Source organism: Abramis brama (genome assembly GCF_963993115.1).
Source record: "Abramis brama genome assembly, chromosome: 1".
NCBI classification, from domain to species: domain Eukaryota; kingdom Metazoa; phylum Chordata; class Actinopteri; order Cypriniformes; family Leuciscidae; genus Abramis; species Abramis brama.
Window position 1 is genome coordinate 66,591,411 of NC_139963.1, and position 16,739 is coordinate 66,608,149.

At 43.3% G+C, this 16,739-nt stretch overlaps 1 protein-coding gene across 1 annotated transcript in view; it reads right to left on the reverse strand.

Annotated features, from left to right (window-relative positions):
- Window positions 1–2,358: 2,358 nt before the first annotated feature.
- LOC311082137 (uncharacterized protein) overlaps window positions 2,359–16,739 on the reverse strand; it is a gene marked incomplete at both ends in the record, with an annotated part of 51,421 nt that continues 37,040 nt past the window's right edge. Inside the window, 3 exons of the mRNA XM_084112879.1 lie at window positions 2,359–2,375; window positions 3,776–3,862; window positions 4,168–4,509. Coding sequence (XP_083969005.1) covers window positions 2,359–2,375; window positions 3,776–3,862; window positions 4,168–4,509 — 446 coding nt within the window. The remainder of the gene's footprint in view (window positions 2,376–3,775; window positions 3,863–4,167; window positions 4,510–16,739) is intronic.

Consider the following 16,739-nt stretch of genomic DNA (forward strand, 5'->3'; position numbering starts at 1 on the left):
TGGAAGAGGCTTGTGAGACACTAGATTGAGTCTGGCCTGTATGAAAACACATCAGGGCTTCAGTCTCTAACTTTACTGTAGCTGTGATGATATAGATGAGATTCTGTGCTCTGACCAGATGATGATTCACAATTAATCTCATTCATATTCACAGGACATTCAACAAATATCTGCTCCTGATATGATGAGCTCATGATCTGGATCATTAATGTTTATTTGTGAAGGTCTTGTTCTTGTTCACAGAGACGTAAAGTTCATCCTGCGGTTGATCTTCTCTTCCTCTGATGGCAGCATAAGTCACTGTATCATCATGATCCTGAAAGAACAGATTCTGTCCATCAATGTTTCAACCACAGCGATTATTATTATTATTATTATTAGAGCATGAGCTTCATGTGTCTGAGAGTCAAACTCATGTGCTGGTATCTACTCACATTGAGTGATTTTACAGGCTTTGTATTGAAAGAAGTGACCTCAGAATAAGTCACATCATCTGTCTGCTCCTAAACATCAATGCAAACATGCAGAGAGTCAAGTTTAACACACAGAACAGACATATCTCTCACTATAATATGTAGAAGAACACAAAAGCTTTTAGTAAGTCACATTATTGAACGTAATGTTTGATGATTTAGTGGACTCACATTGGCTCTTGCAGCGGGAGGAATGGACATGTTGATCGTCTCATACGTCCCTTTATGATCATTCTCATCTTTGACCTTCAGAACAAACAGTTAAACTGCATGAATGACACTTTATTGAGCTTTAAAGACAGTAATCAAATCTAAATCACTGCATTACTGAACTCACCGCAGAGTCGCCAGTCCCTCTTTTATTATCTGAAAACAAGTGCCTCATGAAATATGAGTATTTATGATCAAACACACATGAAAAACACAAAGTTAAGCATTGAGATTTTCACAAAAAAATAATAATAATTGTTGTAAAGGAGTAAATCTGAAAACTCACCAGCTCTTTTTCTGCAGATCAGCCAGAGAAGAGCAAGAAGGAGAACAGCGACTGCAGCGACAGAAATCACTATGACTGAAGAAGAGATCGAGCACAGAGTCAGAATCACCGGCAAATCGTTCACGTTAGTGACAATCACGCAGTGTGAATTATCAAAGACACAATCTGAGAGAATCACAGACGAGGGCCGTGAGATATTTGGCATGGGAACTATCTGAACCTGTTGGTGATTCACAATCCTGCTGTGTGAATGTGTTCTGACTGAAAACTACATTGGCGAAGACCGACAGCCAATGAGAGAGCAAGATACAGGACAGCGGGATGTACGGGGAGGAGTTATAGACCAGAATATCAGCATTTTAAGAGATATATATATAATTATATCAAACAGAAATAAAGCACAAGCATTTGCTTGACCAGCAGCAACAGCAGCACATTTCAGAATCATTTCTCTTTGCAGAAACAAAATCCTTGCTCTCGTCTCCCCGAACATTTCCTTCTTTTTCTTCTTCCCTCTGCATAATATGTTTTTCCTTTTTCTCCTTTTCACTGCAAATCAGTACACAGACAATTTGGATCGCAGTCTTCTTGCAGGCTTTAATTTTGAATAACAATTTCAGTCTCACGCATACGTGATCTTGTGTTATTTCCTCATCACTTCTCGCGTGTGTTTGATTGTGAAATGTAGTTTGCGGATCAGACAGAAGTTGTCGGCGATTCTTTCTTTTGTAAAGTCATGCAGTGTGAACACACACACCAGAAACTGATTGTTACCCCGGATATTCGTGCGGTGTGAAAAGAACAGTGACCCGACTACTGTGTGAACTCTGCATAATGTCAACATCTATGTTTGGCAGTACTCAAGTGGAGAGAAAAGTGAATCACTAATAATTTTATCCGACTACGCCACCCTGGTGGAGGGAAATAACCCCCAATAAGGACACACAGGTAAGTGTTACCATTTGGAAGGCAGATAACTTGAGACGTGAGGGGCAGTACAAAAATACACTTCATTGTAAAATCATCATCACCAATACAATTCTCTCGCTTTCAGGACTCTCCCAACATGACAAACCTACTTCTCCCGAGCCAGGCTTAGTGGGAACAGGGCAGGCCGGCTACTACTCCAGAGGTCGTCCAAACCCACCTCAAGTCACATCAAATCAGACACAATGCGCCCACACCATAAGGACGTTTCATGAGCACACTGTGAAGCACACACAGCACACGGTGTAGCACACAACTCTAAAGTAAAGTTTACAGCCACCAGGTATGGCAGCTACTGTATAACACTCCAGCCCCCTAACAGCACTCTCTGCAGCCAAGGCAGACAATCAGCGCCTAGTGGCACCAGAATAACAGGACCTGGGGTGAAGGGGAAACAAACACTTAAGAAAATATATTATCTGAGAAATATCCACAAAGAATAACACATGACAGAATTAACCACAAAATAAACCCACTCTTAACAAAAGAAAACAAAATTCACAAAAAAAAAAGATATTGAAAATAACCCGGCACGAACAAAAAGAAACTAAACTGTACTTGTAAACAAAAAAAAACAAAAAAACTGGGGTCCCACTTTATATTAAGTGGCTTTAAGTACTATGTACTTACATTGAAATTAATAATTTGATACAATGTACTTATTTTGTAACTACACGTTTTTACATTGTACTTACTTTTTAAAAATTCCTGCATGTAATTACAGCTGTAATTAATTTATGTAATTACATTTGTAATTACACAGTTGACCCTTCCCTTACACCTTAAACCTACCCAATCCACCACACCTGTCCCTAACCTTACCCGTATCACACCTCAATAGCAGCAAAAGTGTTTTACAATACAACATGAACACAATACGTACATTGTACTTATTTTTTTATGTAAGTACATAGTACTTAACGCCACTTAATATAAAGGGGGACCAAACTGGTAGGCAGCCTGGCGGACACAATGCTAGGGAGCTAGCAGTCCAAGTGACCCACCATTTAACAACCAGGCTTTAAACCAGCCGCACCAATGCACGGGTACAAATAAACAAATTAAACAAACAAAAAGTTGGCGAGAAGCAAAACAGCAGAGGCATCACATATAGCGGTGTCACATGTAGCGTCTTCAGTTAGGGCTTAGAGATAAGCCCTGTCAGTTTCATCTGAGCTGTTGAGGTGAATAGCAGGTCAAAACTTTCCCCGGTCAGACCGAAACAAAATGTTGGCAGAGATAACTATTTTTCTTTAAGGTCAAAAATATATATATTTTTAAAAATATATTTAAATCAGTTTATTTCATATTGGGGTCATAAGACACCCAGACTTGATGAATAACTGAAGTTCTCTATGTTAAACTTGTTGCCGAGCATTACTAGTGTACGGCTTATTTTGTGTTTCTCTCTTTCTTTGTATATTTGTTTTGTTTACTTTTACATGTAAGTTTTTTGATAATTGTGTGAGTGGATGAGCAGTATTTTATGTCTGTTTGGTGTTTTTCATGGATCTACAGTGAATGTGCTGCATGGATGAGCTCAACATATCGTCTTCATGTGACGCTTTCTGGGAGAATCGAGTGAAAGAACCGGAGTGTTATATGAACACACTACTCTCACTGTTTATACTAAACATGTCCTAGAATATGCATAAGTACGCTAATTGGGACACACCATATAAGTCCACGAAATGAAACTAAAACAACTCAATGTGACAATCATACTGTAGAATATGATATTTTGATGAGTTAACACTGAAGATAACTCTAGCATTATGCACTGAAAAGCACTGATGTGAGAAAGACAGTGATGATGTACCTTTAGAAACGTGTGTGTTTCTAGTTGAGGGATCCTGAGAGTGTGTGATGTGGACTGGATTCACTGCTGTCGTTGAATCAGCTTGAGCTGTGAAGATGAATGTTAGTTCAGATGATTAACACTGTACAATATGACAATTATATTTTAACTTTGATCATCATATTACATAAAATGTTATATTTTTGCTGTCAAGTTTCAATTCCTTTATTATTTCCAGCATCACGTTTTGGACTGTTACTTCACTGCAGTTCATTAGTTTGAAGCAATGCTTTGAGTTACTCTTCTGTGAGAGTCAAAGAAGCTTTTGTTCCCTCAGTTTGTTCTGGTTCAGTGATACTGATAGACCTTAGTGTTACTGACATTATGAGGCTCTTCTAACACTGTTTTCTCACCTGAATACTTGACAGTGTATCTGACTGAGGTCTCGAGTTGATTTCTCTGAGTAAGCTGACATCTCCACTCTCTGTTGTCATCTTCATTCAGGAGTGTTGTAGTCAGAGTGATGATGATACAGCGATATTGATCTGATGATGATAATATCTGATATCTGGAGTCTGTCTTCAGATCAACACCAGCCTGATTCACCCACAACAGCTCAATTCCCTCATAACGAACCAAATAATCACAGTCGTCTGAATACAACTGACAGGAGAGAGTCACAGAGCGGCCTGGACTGATCTCAGTCTGTGAGGATGAAGATGATGATGATGATGATGATGATGGAGACACTGAAACTGAACACAAGACACAAATCACAGACTCTTCAATCATCATCTGAGTTTAAAGGGAGAATTTTAAATTGACCACATAATCATAAACTTACCATGAAGAACATGCAGATAAACATAATCATCAGTTCCTTGTTGTCTGTCATTCACATATTGTCGGCAGATGTAAGATCCATAATCTTCTTCTTCTGTGATGTTCTTGATGTTCAGAGAGCAGTCAGACTCCAGACTCAGTCTCTCATGTCTCTCTGTGTCTTTATTCTTTATCCCTAATTTAATCAGTTCAACTGTCTCTGAATGTCTGACTTTGTTATAGTAGGTCCATGTAGTTGATTTGCAGTCAGAAAGAGTTTTATTACAGGACAGACGCACATTTTCACCAGAACTGATGAACATATGATTCTCCACTCCACTGGTACCTAAAACACAGTATATCTCAATGATCATTATGATATATATTAATAAATGAATCATACCATCATAAAAAGCAGAAGTTTTAAATTGTAGTCTTTGTCCTCACTTAAAGCAAAACAACACACTCAGTCTCCAGAATAAACTATTAGTCTTTATCAGAGAGCTGTTCAAATCACTGACACACTCTTAATATGAAGATAATTCTTCAACATCAGATGTTTGAGTGACACTATGTCCAGTATCAGGAATAATACAGTATGATCTGTGTGTATCAATACACAACTCTGAGATCACAACGTGAATGTGTGCAAGAATAAACTGAGCATGTTCAAATGAACTCTTTCCAGACTAATTCCACTAAATGTCTTTAGAGAAAATACAGATTTCTTTACCTGTGAGAAGTGAAGAGAGAATAATCAGTCCCAGCAGACACAGATCACACTTATCAGACATTTTCTGTTTATGTCATCTTCCTCTTCATTATATATAGTTACAGCTATTCCTTTAAACATCATCATATCCTCCTCTGGTTGGTAACTTCCTCTCATCAAATGAGTGTTTAAATCTTGCTAGAGTTGTTGTTTAGTGACACGATGCCACAGTGAAGTGTTGCTTTAAGTGTGTGTGAAACGTGTGAGAAGTGCATATACTGTAAACCACACTGTCTCAACACACATCTGATCTGAATAGTTTATTGGCTACTTTTGCACACGAGATAATTACTGTTAGTCTCACTTCTTTCTTTTAGCAGTTTCCCACATGACATTAAAATCCAGAAATAAAATAATTACATGAGTAATAAAAATTAGTTTGCTACTGAAAAGTTTTCTGTTAAGATAGTAGTAGTGGATGGAGGCCCAAAGTGACAGAGGAAGCCGTCGGTCAGGTTCAAGAGGTCATCCTGTCCTTACGAGACCCTCCATCACTCCACCTGTCCTTACGAGACCCTCCATCACTCCTCCTGCCCTTACGAGACCCTCCATCACTCCTCTTGCCCTCATGAAACCCTCCATCACTCCTCTTGCCCTCATGAAACCCTCCATCACTCCTTCTGCCCTCATGAAACCCTCCATTACTCCTCCTGCCCTCATGAAACCCTCCATCACTCCTCCTGCCCTCATGAAACCCTCCATCACTCCTCCTGCCCTCATGAAACCCTCCATCACTCCACCTGTCCTTATGAGACCCTCCATCACTCCACCTGTCCTTACGAGACCCTTCATCACTCCTGCCCTTTACGAGACCCTCCATCACTCCTCCTGCCCTTATGAGACCCTCCATCACTCCTCCTGCCCTTACGAGACCCTCCATCACTCCTCCTGCCCTTATGTGTCCTCCATCACTCGTCCTGCCCTTATGAGACCCTCCATCACTCCACTGCCCTTATGAGACCCTCCATCACTCCTCCTGCCCTTATGAGTCCTCCATCACAAGACCCTCCATCACTCCTCCTGCCCTTATGAGTCCTCCATCACAAGACCCTCCATCACTCCTCCTGCCCTTATGAGTCCTCCATCACGAGACTCTCCATCACTCCACTGCCCTTATGAGACCTTCCATCACTCATCCTGCCCTTATGAGACCCTCCATCACTCCTCATGCCCTTTACGAGACCCTCCATCACTCCTCCTGCCCTTACGAGACCCGCCATCACTCCACCTGCCCTCATGAGACCCTCCATCACTCCTCCTGCCCTCATGAGACCGTCCATCACTCCACCTACCCTTAAGAGACCCTCCATCACTCCACCTGTCCTTATGAGACCCTCCATCACTCCTCCTGCCTTTACGAGACCCTCCATCACTCCTGCCCTTTACGAGACCCTCCATCACTCCTCCTGCCTTTATGAGTCCCTCCATCACTCCACCTGTCCCTACGAGACCCTCCATCACTCCTCCTGCCCTTACGAGATCCTCCATCACTCCACCTGTCCTTATGAGACCCTCCATCACTCCTCCTGCCCTTATGAGACGTCCATCACTCCTCCTGCCTTTACGAGACCCTCCATCACTCCTGCCCTTTACGAGACCCTCCATCACTCCTCCTGCCTTTATGAGTCCCTCCATCACTCCACCTGTCCTTACGAGACCCTCCATCACTCCTCCTGCCCTTAGAGACCCTCCATCACTCCACCTGTCCTTATGAGACCCTCCATCACTCCTCCTGCCTTTACGAGACCCTCCATCACACCTGCCCTTTACGAGACCCTCCATCACTCCTCCTGCCCTTATGAGACCCTCCATCACTCCTCCTGCCTTTATGAGTCCCTCCATCACTCCACCTGTCCTTACGAGACCCTCCATCACTCCTCCTGCCCTCATTAAACCCTCCATCACTGCTACTGCCCTCATGAAACCCTCCATCACTCCACCTGTCCTTATGAGACCCTCCATCACTCCACCTGCCCATATGAGTCCTCCATCACGAGACTCTCCATCACTCCTCTTGCCCTTATGAGACCCTCCATCACTCATTCTGCCCTCATGAAACCCTCCATCACTACTCCTGCCCTTATGAGACCCTCCATCACTACTCCTGCCCTAATCAGACCCTCCATCACTCCACCTGTCTTTACGAGACCCTTCATCACTCCTGCCCTTTGCGAGACCCTCCATCACTCCTCCTGCCTTTATGAGACCCTCCATCACTCCTCCTGCCCTTATGAGTCCTCCATCATTCCTCCAGCCCTTACGAGACCCTCCATCACTCCCCCTGCCCTTATGAGTCCCCCATCACTCATCCTGCCCTTATGAGACCCTCCATCACTCCACCTGTCCTTATGAGACCCTTCATCACTCCACTGCCCTTATGAGACCCTCCATCACTCCTCCTGCCCTTATGAGTCCTCCATCACGAGACCCTCCATCACTCCTCCTGCCCTTATGAGACCCTCCATCACTCCTCCTGCCGTTTTGCGACCCTCCATCACTCCACCGGCCATTACGAGACCCGCCATCACTCCACCTGCCCTCATGAGACCCTCCATCACTCCTCCTGACCTTATGAGTCCTCCATCACTCCTCCTGCCCTTACGAGACCCTCCATCACTCCTCCTGCCCTTATGAGTCTTCCATCACTCCTCCTTCCCTTATGAGACCCTCCATCACTCCTCCTGCCCTTATGCGACCCTCCATCACTCCTCCTGCCCTTATGAGTCCTCCATCACGAGACCCTCCATCACTCCTCCTGCCCTTATGAGACCCTCCATCACTCCTCCTGTCCTTATGAGTCCTCCATCACACCACCTGCCCTTATGAGTCCTCCACCACGAGACCCTCCATCACTCCACTGCCCTTATGAGACCTTCCATCACTCCTCCTGCCCTTATGAGACCCTCCATCACTCCTCCTGCCCTTATGAGACCCTCCATCACTCCACCGGCCCTTACGAGATCCGCCATCACTCCACCTGTCCTTATGAGAACCTCCATCACTTCACTGCCCTTATGAGACCCTCCATCACTCCTCCTGCCCTTATGAGTCCTCCATCACACCACCTGCCCTTATGAGTCCTCCACCACGAGACCCTCCATCACTCCACTGCCCTTATGAGACCTTCCATCACTCCTCCTGCCCTTATGAGACCCTCCATCACTCCTCCTGCCCTTATGAGACCCTCCATCACTCCACCGGCCCTTACGAGATCCGCCATCACTCCACCTGCCCTCATGAGACCCTCCATCACTCCTCCTGCCCTCATGAGACCCTCCATCACTCCTCCTGATAATACAGATTTATTTACCTGTGAGAAGTGAAGAGAGAATAATCAGTCCCAGCAGACACAGATCACACTTATCAGACATTTTCTGTTTCTGTCATCTTCCTCTTCATTATATATAGTTACAGCTATTCCTTTAAACATCATCATATCCTCCTCTGGTTGGTAACTTCCTCTCATCAAATGAGTGTTTAAATCTTGCTAGAGTTGTTGTTTAGTGACACGATGCCACAGTGAAGTGTTGCTTTAAGTGTGTGTGAAACGTGTGAGAAGTGTATAATATATATTATATTATATTATATTATATTATATATTATATGTATATTATACTGTAAACCACACTGTCTCAACACACATCTGCTCTGAACAGTTTATTGGCTACTTTTGCACACGAGATAATTACTGTTAGTCTCACTTCTTTCTTTTAGCAGTTTCCCACATGACATTAAAATCCAGAAATAAAATAATTACATAATTAGTAATAAAAATTAGTTTGCTACTGAAAAGTTTTAGTAGCGGATGGAGGCCCAAAGTGACAGAGGAAGCCGTTGGTCAGGTTCAAGGGGTCATCCTGCCCTTATGAGACCCTCCATCACTCCACCTGTCCTTACGAGACCCTCCATCACTCCTCTTGCCCTTATGAGACCCTCCATCACTCATTCTGCCCTCATGAAACCCTCCATCACTACTCCTGCCCTTATGAGACCCTCCATCACTACTCCTGCCCTAATGAGACCCTCCATCACTCCACCTGTCTTTACGAGACCCTTCATCACTCCTGCCCTTTGCGAGACCCTCCATCACTCCCCCTGCCCTTATGAGTCCTCCATCACTCATCCTGCCCTTATGAGACCCTCCATCACTCCACCTGTCCTTATGAGACCCTTCATCACTCCACTGCCCTTATGAGACCCTCCATCACTCCTCCTGCCCTTATGAGTCCTCCATCACGAGACCCTCCATCACTCCTCCTGCCCTTATGAGACCCTCCATCACTCCTCCTGCCGTTTTGCGACCCTCCATCACTCCACCGGCCATTACGAGACCCGCCATCACTCCACCTGCCCTCATGAGACCCTCCATCACTCCTCCTGACCTTATGAGTCCTCCATCACTCCTCCTGCCCTTACGAGACCCTCCATCACTCCTCCTGCCCTTATGAGTCTTCCATCACTCCTCCTTCCCTTATGAGACCCTCCATCACTCCTCCTGCCCTTATGCGACCCTCCATCACTCCCCCTGCCCTTATGAGTACTCCATCACTCATCCTGCCCTTATGAGACCCTCCATCACTCCTCCTGCCCTTATGAGTCCTCCATCACTCCTCCTGCCCTTACGAGACCCTCCATCACTCCTCCTGTCCTTATGAGTCTTCCATCACTCCTCCTTCCCTTATGAGACCCTCCATCACTCCTCCTGACCTTATGAGTCCTCCATCACTCCTCCTGCCCTTACGAGACCCTCCATCACTCCACCTGTCCTTATGAGACCCTCCATCACTTCACTGCCCTTATGAGACCCTCCATCACTCCACCTGCCCTTATGAGTCCTCCATCACGAGACCCTCCATCACTCCTCCTGCCCTTATGAGACCCTCCATCACTCCTCCTGCCCTTATGCGACCCTCCATCACTCCACCGGCCATTACGAGACCCGCCATCACTCCACCTGCCCTCATGAGACCCTCCATCACTCCTCCTGACCTTATGAGTCCTCCATCACTCCTCCTGCCCTTATGAGTCTTCCATCACTCCTCCTTCCCTTATGAGACCCTCCATCACTCCTCCTGCCCTTATGCGACCCTCCATCACTCCACCTGCCCTTACGAGACCCTCCATCACTCCTCCTGCCCTTATGAGTCCTCCATCACTCATCCTGCCCTTATGAGACCCTCCATCACTCCTCCTGCCCTTATGAGTCCTCCATCACTCCTCCTGCCCTTACGAGACCCTCCATCACTCCTCCTGCCCTTACGAGACCCTCCATCACTCCTCCTGCCCTTACGAGACCCTCCATCACTCCTCCTGCCCTTATGAGTCCTCCATCACTCCACCTGTCCTTATGAGAACCTCCATCACTTCACTGCCCTTATGAGACCCTCCATCACTCCTCCTGCCCTTATGAGTCCTCCATCACGAGACCCTCCATCACTCCTCCTGCCCTTATGAGACCCTCCATCACTCCTCCTGTCCTTATGAGTCCTCCATCACACCACCTGCCCTTATGAGTCCTCCACCACGAGACCCTCCATCACTCCACTGCCCTTATGAGACCTTCCATCACTCCTCCTGCCCTTATGAGACCCTCCATCACTCCTCCTGCCCTTATGAGACCCTCCATCACTCCACCGGCCCTTACGAGATCCGCCATCACTCCACCTGCCCTCATGAGACCCTCCATCACTCCTCCTGCCCTCATGAGACCCTCCATCACTCCTCCTGATAATACAGATTTATTTACCTGTGAGAAGTGAAGAGAGAATAATCAGTCCCAGCAGACACAGATCACACTTATCAGACATTTTCTGTTTCTGTCATCTTCCTCTTCATTATATATAGTTACAGCTATTCCTTTAAACATCATCATATCCTCCTCTGGTTGGTAACTTCCTCTCATCAAATGAGTGTTTAAATCTTGCTAGAGTTGTTGTTTAGTGACACGATGCCACAGTGAAGTGTTGCTTTAAGTGTGTGTGAAACGTGTGAGAAATGCATAATATATATTATATTATATTATATTATATATTATATGTATATTATACTGTAAACCACACTGTCTCAACACACATCTGCTCTGAACAGTTTATTGGCTACTTTTGCACACAAGATAATTACTGTTAGTCTCACTTCTTTCTTTTAGCAGTTTCCCACATGACATTAAAATCCAGAAATAAAATAATTACATAATTAGTAATAAAAATTAGTTTGCTACTGAAAAGTTTTAGTAGCGGATGGAGGCCCAAAGTGACAGAGGAAGCCGTTGGTCAGGTTCAAGGGGTCATCCTGCCCTTATGAGACCCTCCATCACTCCACCTGTCCTTACGAGACCCTCCATCACTCCTCCTGCCCTTACGAGACCCTCCATCACTCCTCTTGCCCTCATGAAACCCTCCATCACTCCTCTTGCCCTCATGAAACCCTCCATCACTCCTTCTGCCCTCATGAAACCCTCCATCCCTCCAGTGTGAGCTCAGGATCAAGTTGCAGACATTCAGACAGTCTTGCATCTTGTATACCAACGACAATTCTGTCCCTTATCAGTTCGTCTCTTAAAGCTCCAGACTCACAATGTTCTGCCAAAGCATGTACAGCAGTGATTAAAGCTTCTATATGCTTTCCTGCCTCTTGATTACGTCTGATAAGGCGAGACACTACAGGTGTATAGGTAAAAATTTTAAATAATAGATATCACCATGAAACTTCCTCAGTTGATTACTTACACAAGTATATATAAAAAATGTATTACAAGTTTTTAAAATTTGTATGTTTAATTATGCAAATTAGGCATTATCTCATTAAATATGCACGATTTTGCATGTATTTTTGGTAGATGGATCTGAACGTATGATAAAGCCAGGTGCAAAATTCTTTTTTCAGTTTGTTTACACACAAGATGAAAAACTAATTTCAGAGGATTTTAGTATATATGCTGTCATTGCCTAGGAAATCAAAATATACTGTCCATAGCCTCAAAACAATCGATGTTCGCCATATTTTTTAATTAAAATGTCACATAAATCAGGCCAGGAATCAAGTCAAGTCATCTTCATTTATATAGCGCTTTTAACAATGTAGATTGTTTCAAAGTGGCTTTACAGTAACAAATGGATAATTTAAGGTAACAGATTGTTTTGGCTTTATAGCGGTTCTTGAATAAATATATTTTCCAGCTAAAGTTAGTTTTGATTGATTCACTATCGTCGCAAGGATCATTAGTTATTAAATTAGTAAATTAGAGGCCGCTAAGACGACACCATTCTCTCTACACAGACTTTAAACGCGAACCTGTGAGAAACGCTGATGGCGTTCACGTGTGCATCAAGAATTAATTCTATAGTTATGTGCATTTGAATACATGTGCGCAGGTTTGTAATTCCCTACAAACCAAGTTTTCTGGCCTTAAAATTTTGATACAGAATTTTATCACTTCGAAATTATCCCGACACAACGCTTTATCTGTTGAGAGGGAAAGGCATCCTCCATAGGGAGAGACTAGTTTGCACTTCAGCACTGCATTGTCATCGGGTCCAGGCGAAGGTCCTTCGTCAGATCTGGATACAGCCTGGATACGGCCTGGATCCGGCAGGCTGCGGGAAAACCTTGGGATAAACAAATACACTAAAATTAGTGCAGATACCTGTCACGGTTCATGAATGCATTGTTTCCTGCTTGTCTCATGTTTATGTTGTTACATGTGTGTGGGTGTGTGTGTATGGGCGTGACCGGCCATCATTGGTTATCAGCGGCCAGCTGATCACACTCACGGCGCCAGCTGCAGTTAATCTAATCATCCTTAAATACTCACTCATTTCTCATCTCCATTGTCAGATCATTGTTGAAGTCTTCCGTGCTGTGTGTTTGTTTCCCGGTCCTGTGATACGTCTCCAGTTTATGCTTCCTTGTTCCTGTTCGGTGTTCCCGTGGATTTCGTGTTATGTCTGGATACTATCATCATTACCAACGCACTCAAAACACTTCACCTCATCTGCACCGCTGTTGACCATCGAAGTCCCTGCGCCACCCACCAGCTGATTCATCTTATCTACCTGTATAATTGTCTTCAATTACTTGCTATTGCTTCCTGTCGTCAGTCATGACAGATACCATTCTACTTATGATGTAACGAGTACATCAGGATTTATGGGAAGTGTTCCCAGTTCCGGCTGACCCAATCTATGAAGTCTAACATTGGATTATAGAAGTCTATAATGTATTATGTGAATGCTAGGTCAAAGAGATGTGTCTTTAATCTAGCTTTGAACTGACAGAGTGTGTCTGCTTCCCGGACAATGGTAGGAAGACTGTTCCAAAGTTTTGGTGCTAAATAGGAAAAGGATCTACCGCCAGCAATCGATTTTGATATTCTAGGTATTATTAACTGGCCGGAATTTTGAGATTGCAATAGACGTGAAGGACTATAATGCGTTAAGAGCTCGCTTAAGTACTGCAGAGCTAAACCATTTAGTGCTTTGTAAGTAATCAGCAATATTTTAACATTTTTACAATGTTTAATAGGGAGCCAATGCAGTGTTGACAGAACCGGGTAATATGGTCATACTTCCTGGTTCTGGTAAAAAGCTGCTTTTTGAGTTTTGAACTCACGCTACATATCTATCTATATCTATCTATAATCTATCATATTATTTTTTTATCTGCCTATTCCAAACTAAGAGCACTCCAAAATTCATAAATATGCTGTTGTGTCTATACATTCAGAAAATCATTATTATTATTTTTTTAAATCCTAGTTTCCACAGATCAATTTCAACTCATGTGGAGAGTACACGTTCTTCACAGAGTCAACTGCACCTTTTCAGGACATTCTGATGTTGTATTCCAAGATAAGAGCCCTCCAAAACTCATAAATACCCTGTCACAGACAGCATCACCAGCTTCACTCTGTCATGGTATAGAGAGAAGCAGACAGGGGAGTAGTTCAGAAACAGAGTTTTATAGAACAGAGGCACTGAGTGGAACATCAGAGATGACTGGTGAGTGTATATTGAAGAATCTGGACTGGATGATAATATTGATCTCTTGGATGACGGAAGACAGGAAGCGGACGATCAGAGATAAAGCACTGACGTGGAATCTTCCAGGTAGGAAGCAACAGTGTTAGGTAGGAGGAGACCAGACAAGGAAGTGAAGGGGAAGTGTAGTGGTGTGACATTTGACACGAGGCGTCGGAGCTTGTGTCGAGAAAAAATGGGCGTGCCAGATGAAGCCGCGATTCCAGACTTGTGTTGTTAACGTGGAAATCATGTGACTAATGACAAACGAGGCCTCGGTTTGTGTGGATACATTATTGGTTAGGTCTGAGTGTCGCTTCCGAATAAAAGGGGTTTGAAACTCGCGCCTCCTTGTGGGTGTTGTCAGGAGTAGTAGAAGCAGTTGTTGTTTGTCAAGGTAATAACATTAAATCTGATAGTAACTTTTTAAACTATTTGAACTATTTAAACAAAAAAAAAAAACGCTTCAGTGCGTCGGTGCACTGGCAAAGGTTAACAGGTTAAACAAATGCAATATACAAATTGTACAAGATGGCTATGCATTAAAAAAAAAAATCCCGTCTATCAATGCTGTTACCCCTACAGGTGATGCCATCACTGCGCCCCTGAAGGGTAGCAACGCCCTGTCCGATGCAGGTAATGTTGGTACTGATAGATCATCGTACTGTAACACGTCAACCCTGATAGACAACGCTAGTACTGATAGGACATCAACAAGTAACACTCCGACCCCTTCTGTTGCCCCGATGTTAAGTCGGCCCGACATTCAATCACTGATTCGTGAGGGTGGGGATGTAAATGGGTATCATATTTTACCTCGACCCCGTTTCAATAGTATCGAATTGCGTAGAAGTATGAATCTGAGGGAAATTAACTCTACAGATTTGGCGCCGTATAACATCTTATTACATGATGCTCTTAGCAAAATTGTATCGTTTTCTAGAGATTATAGAGGTGATTCTAGTGTTATCAATTTGGCCATGACTGCCCCCAGTCTGAAATCCCGTAAACGTTGTTTTAACGGACAGAAATAATTTACGATGTTAATATGCTTCTCGAAAAAATTTAGAACATTTTACAGAGCGATGATCAGATATTGTCGATGAATCTATCGAGATCGAAGCCAATGTGGCTATGAACAGGAGTGGAGGCGGTCATCGTCGTAAACTTTCCAATTTGCCATTGCAACAGGTGGTCAAAAGAAAAAGATGAGTTTATTTTGCCCAAACAATATTTCAAATAGATTATGCTTATCTATTTGCTTGGCACATTTTCTTGACCCTCAATTACCTGAGAACATGCTAGAAAGACGGGCCGCCGTCATCAGCAACAACGCCGGCTTCGCAATCGACCACGAGATAGGACTCAGCGAAACGTTGAACAACTACTCGGTATTAAAATCTTTGTGTTTTACAGAACCAGCGGTGGCATGCTAGAAACATACACAAATCACAATGATCCACATCCAAAAACGATATGTCTCTATTTGCACAATGCACATTACTACATGATAGTTGAAATAAACATAGTAGCACAATAAACTTAAATTTCTCCGTCATTTATGGTCATACAGAAAAAAGAAATATGAAAAAAGAATCTGTGATATTTTTACTTTTGTATGTGTCCACTTACAATCGAATCAAAACACTGTGCTTTTGTAAAATAAAGAAAATAAACAGGGTGTGCTTTCTGCCTCCCCATCGCGGTGAACTTTTTTTTCTTGATCACGTCTATAAACTGAAACAAAACTCAGCGAATACTTGTCAGACATTTATGAGCCATATATATTTATAATCATTTAAGTGTGTACTTTTAAATGATCGGATTCAAACTGAAAACAAATATTCTCTGTTTAAGTAATTCGTATAAAACCAACAAGATGTCCAGCTTCTCACGCGCTTGCTAATTATTTTTAATTTGACCACGCCCACGCGCGCAAAAGAGATTCACATGCAAATCTCCACATGGAACGCGAACGCGTTCATTACCTCAAAAACAAAGCACCAACAAACTTCACAAGTCTCTGCTTTTCGTCGAGTTTGAAAGACGTGCCGTGAGCTTACATTGGATTTACATCAGAAGAAGAAGAAGAACGCGATTTGAAGACAAGAAAGATGTAAGGTAAGAAATTCTTAATTATTAGTTCATGTTATTGTTGCATAAACTTCACATTGCAGTTGAACTGTTGCTAGATATATGCTGAATATTATAATATTTAGACCCGTGTTTACTGTTACTATGTTTGTGGATATCTGCTCAAACGTAGATATGTATAATGTGGTAACCATAATGTTTCATATTTTGGAGCGAGCTCTGGTTTTGAATGTATCGCGATCGCGTTTGAAATGATCGCGTTTGAAAAGCAAAACGCACCAAA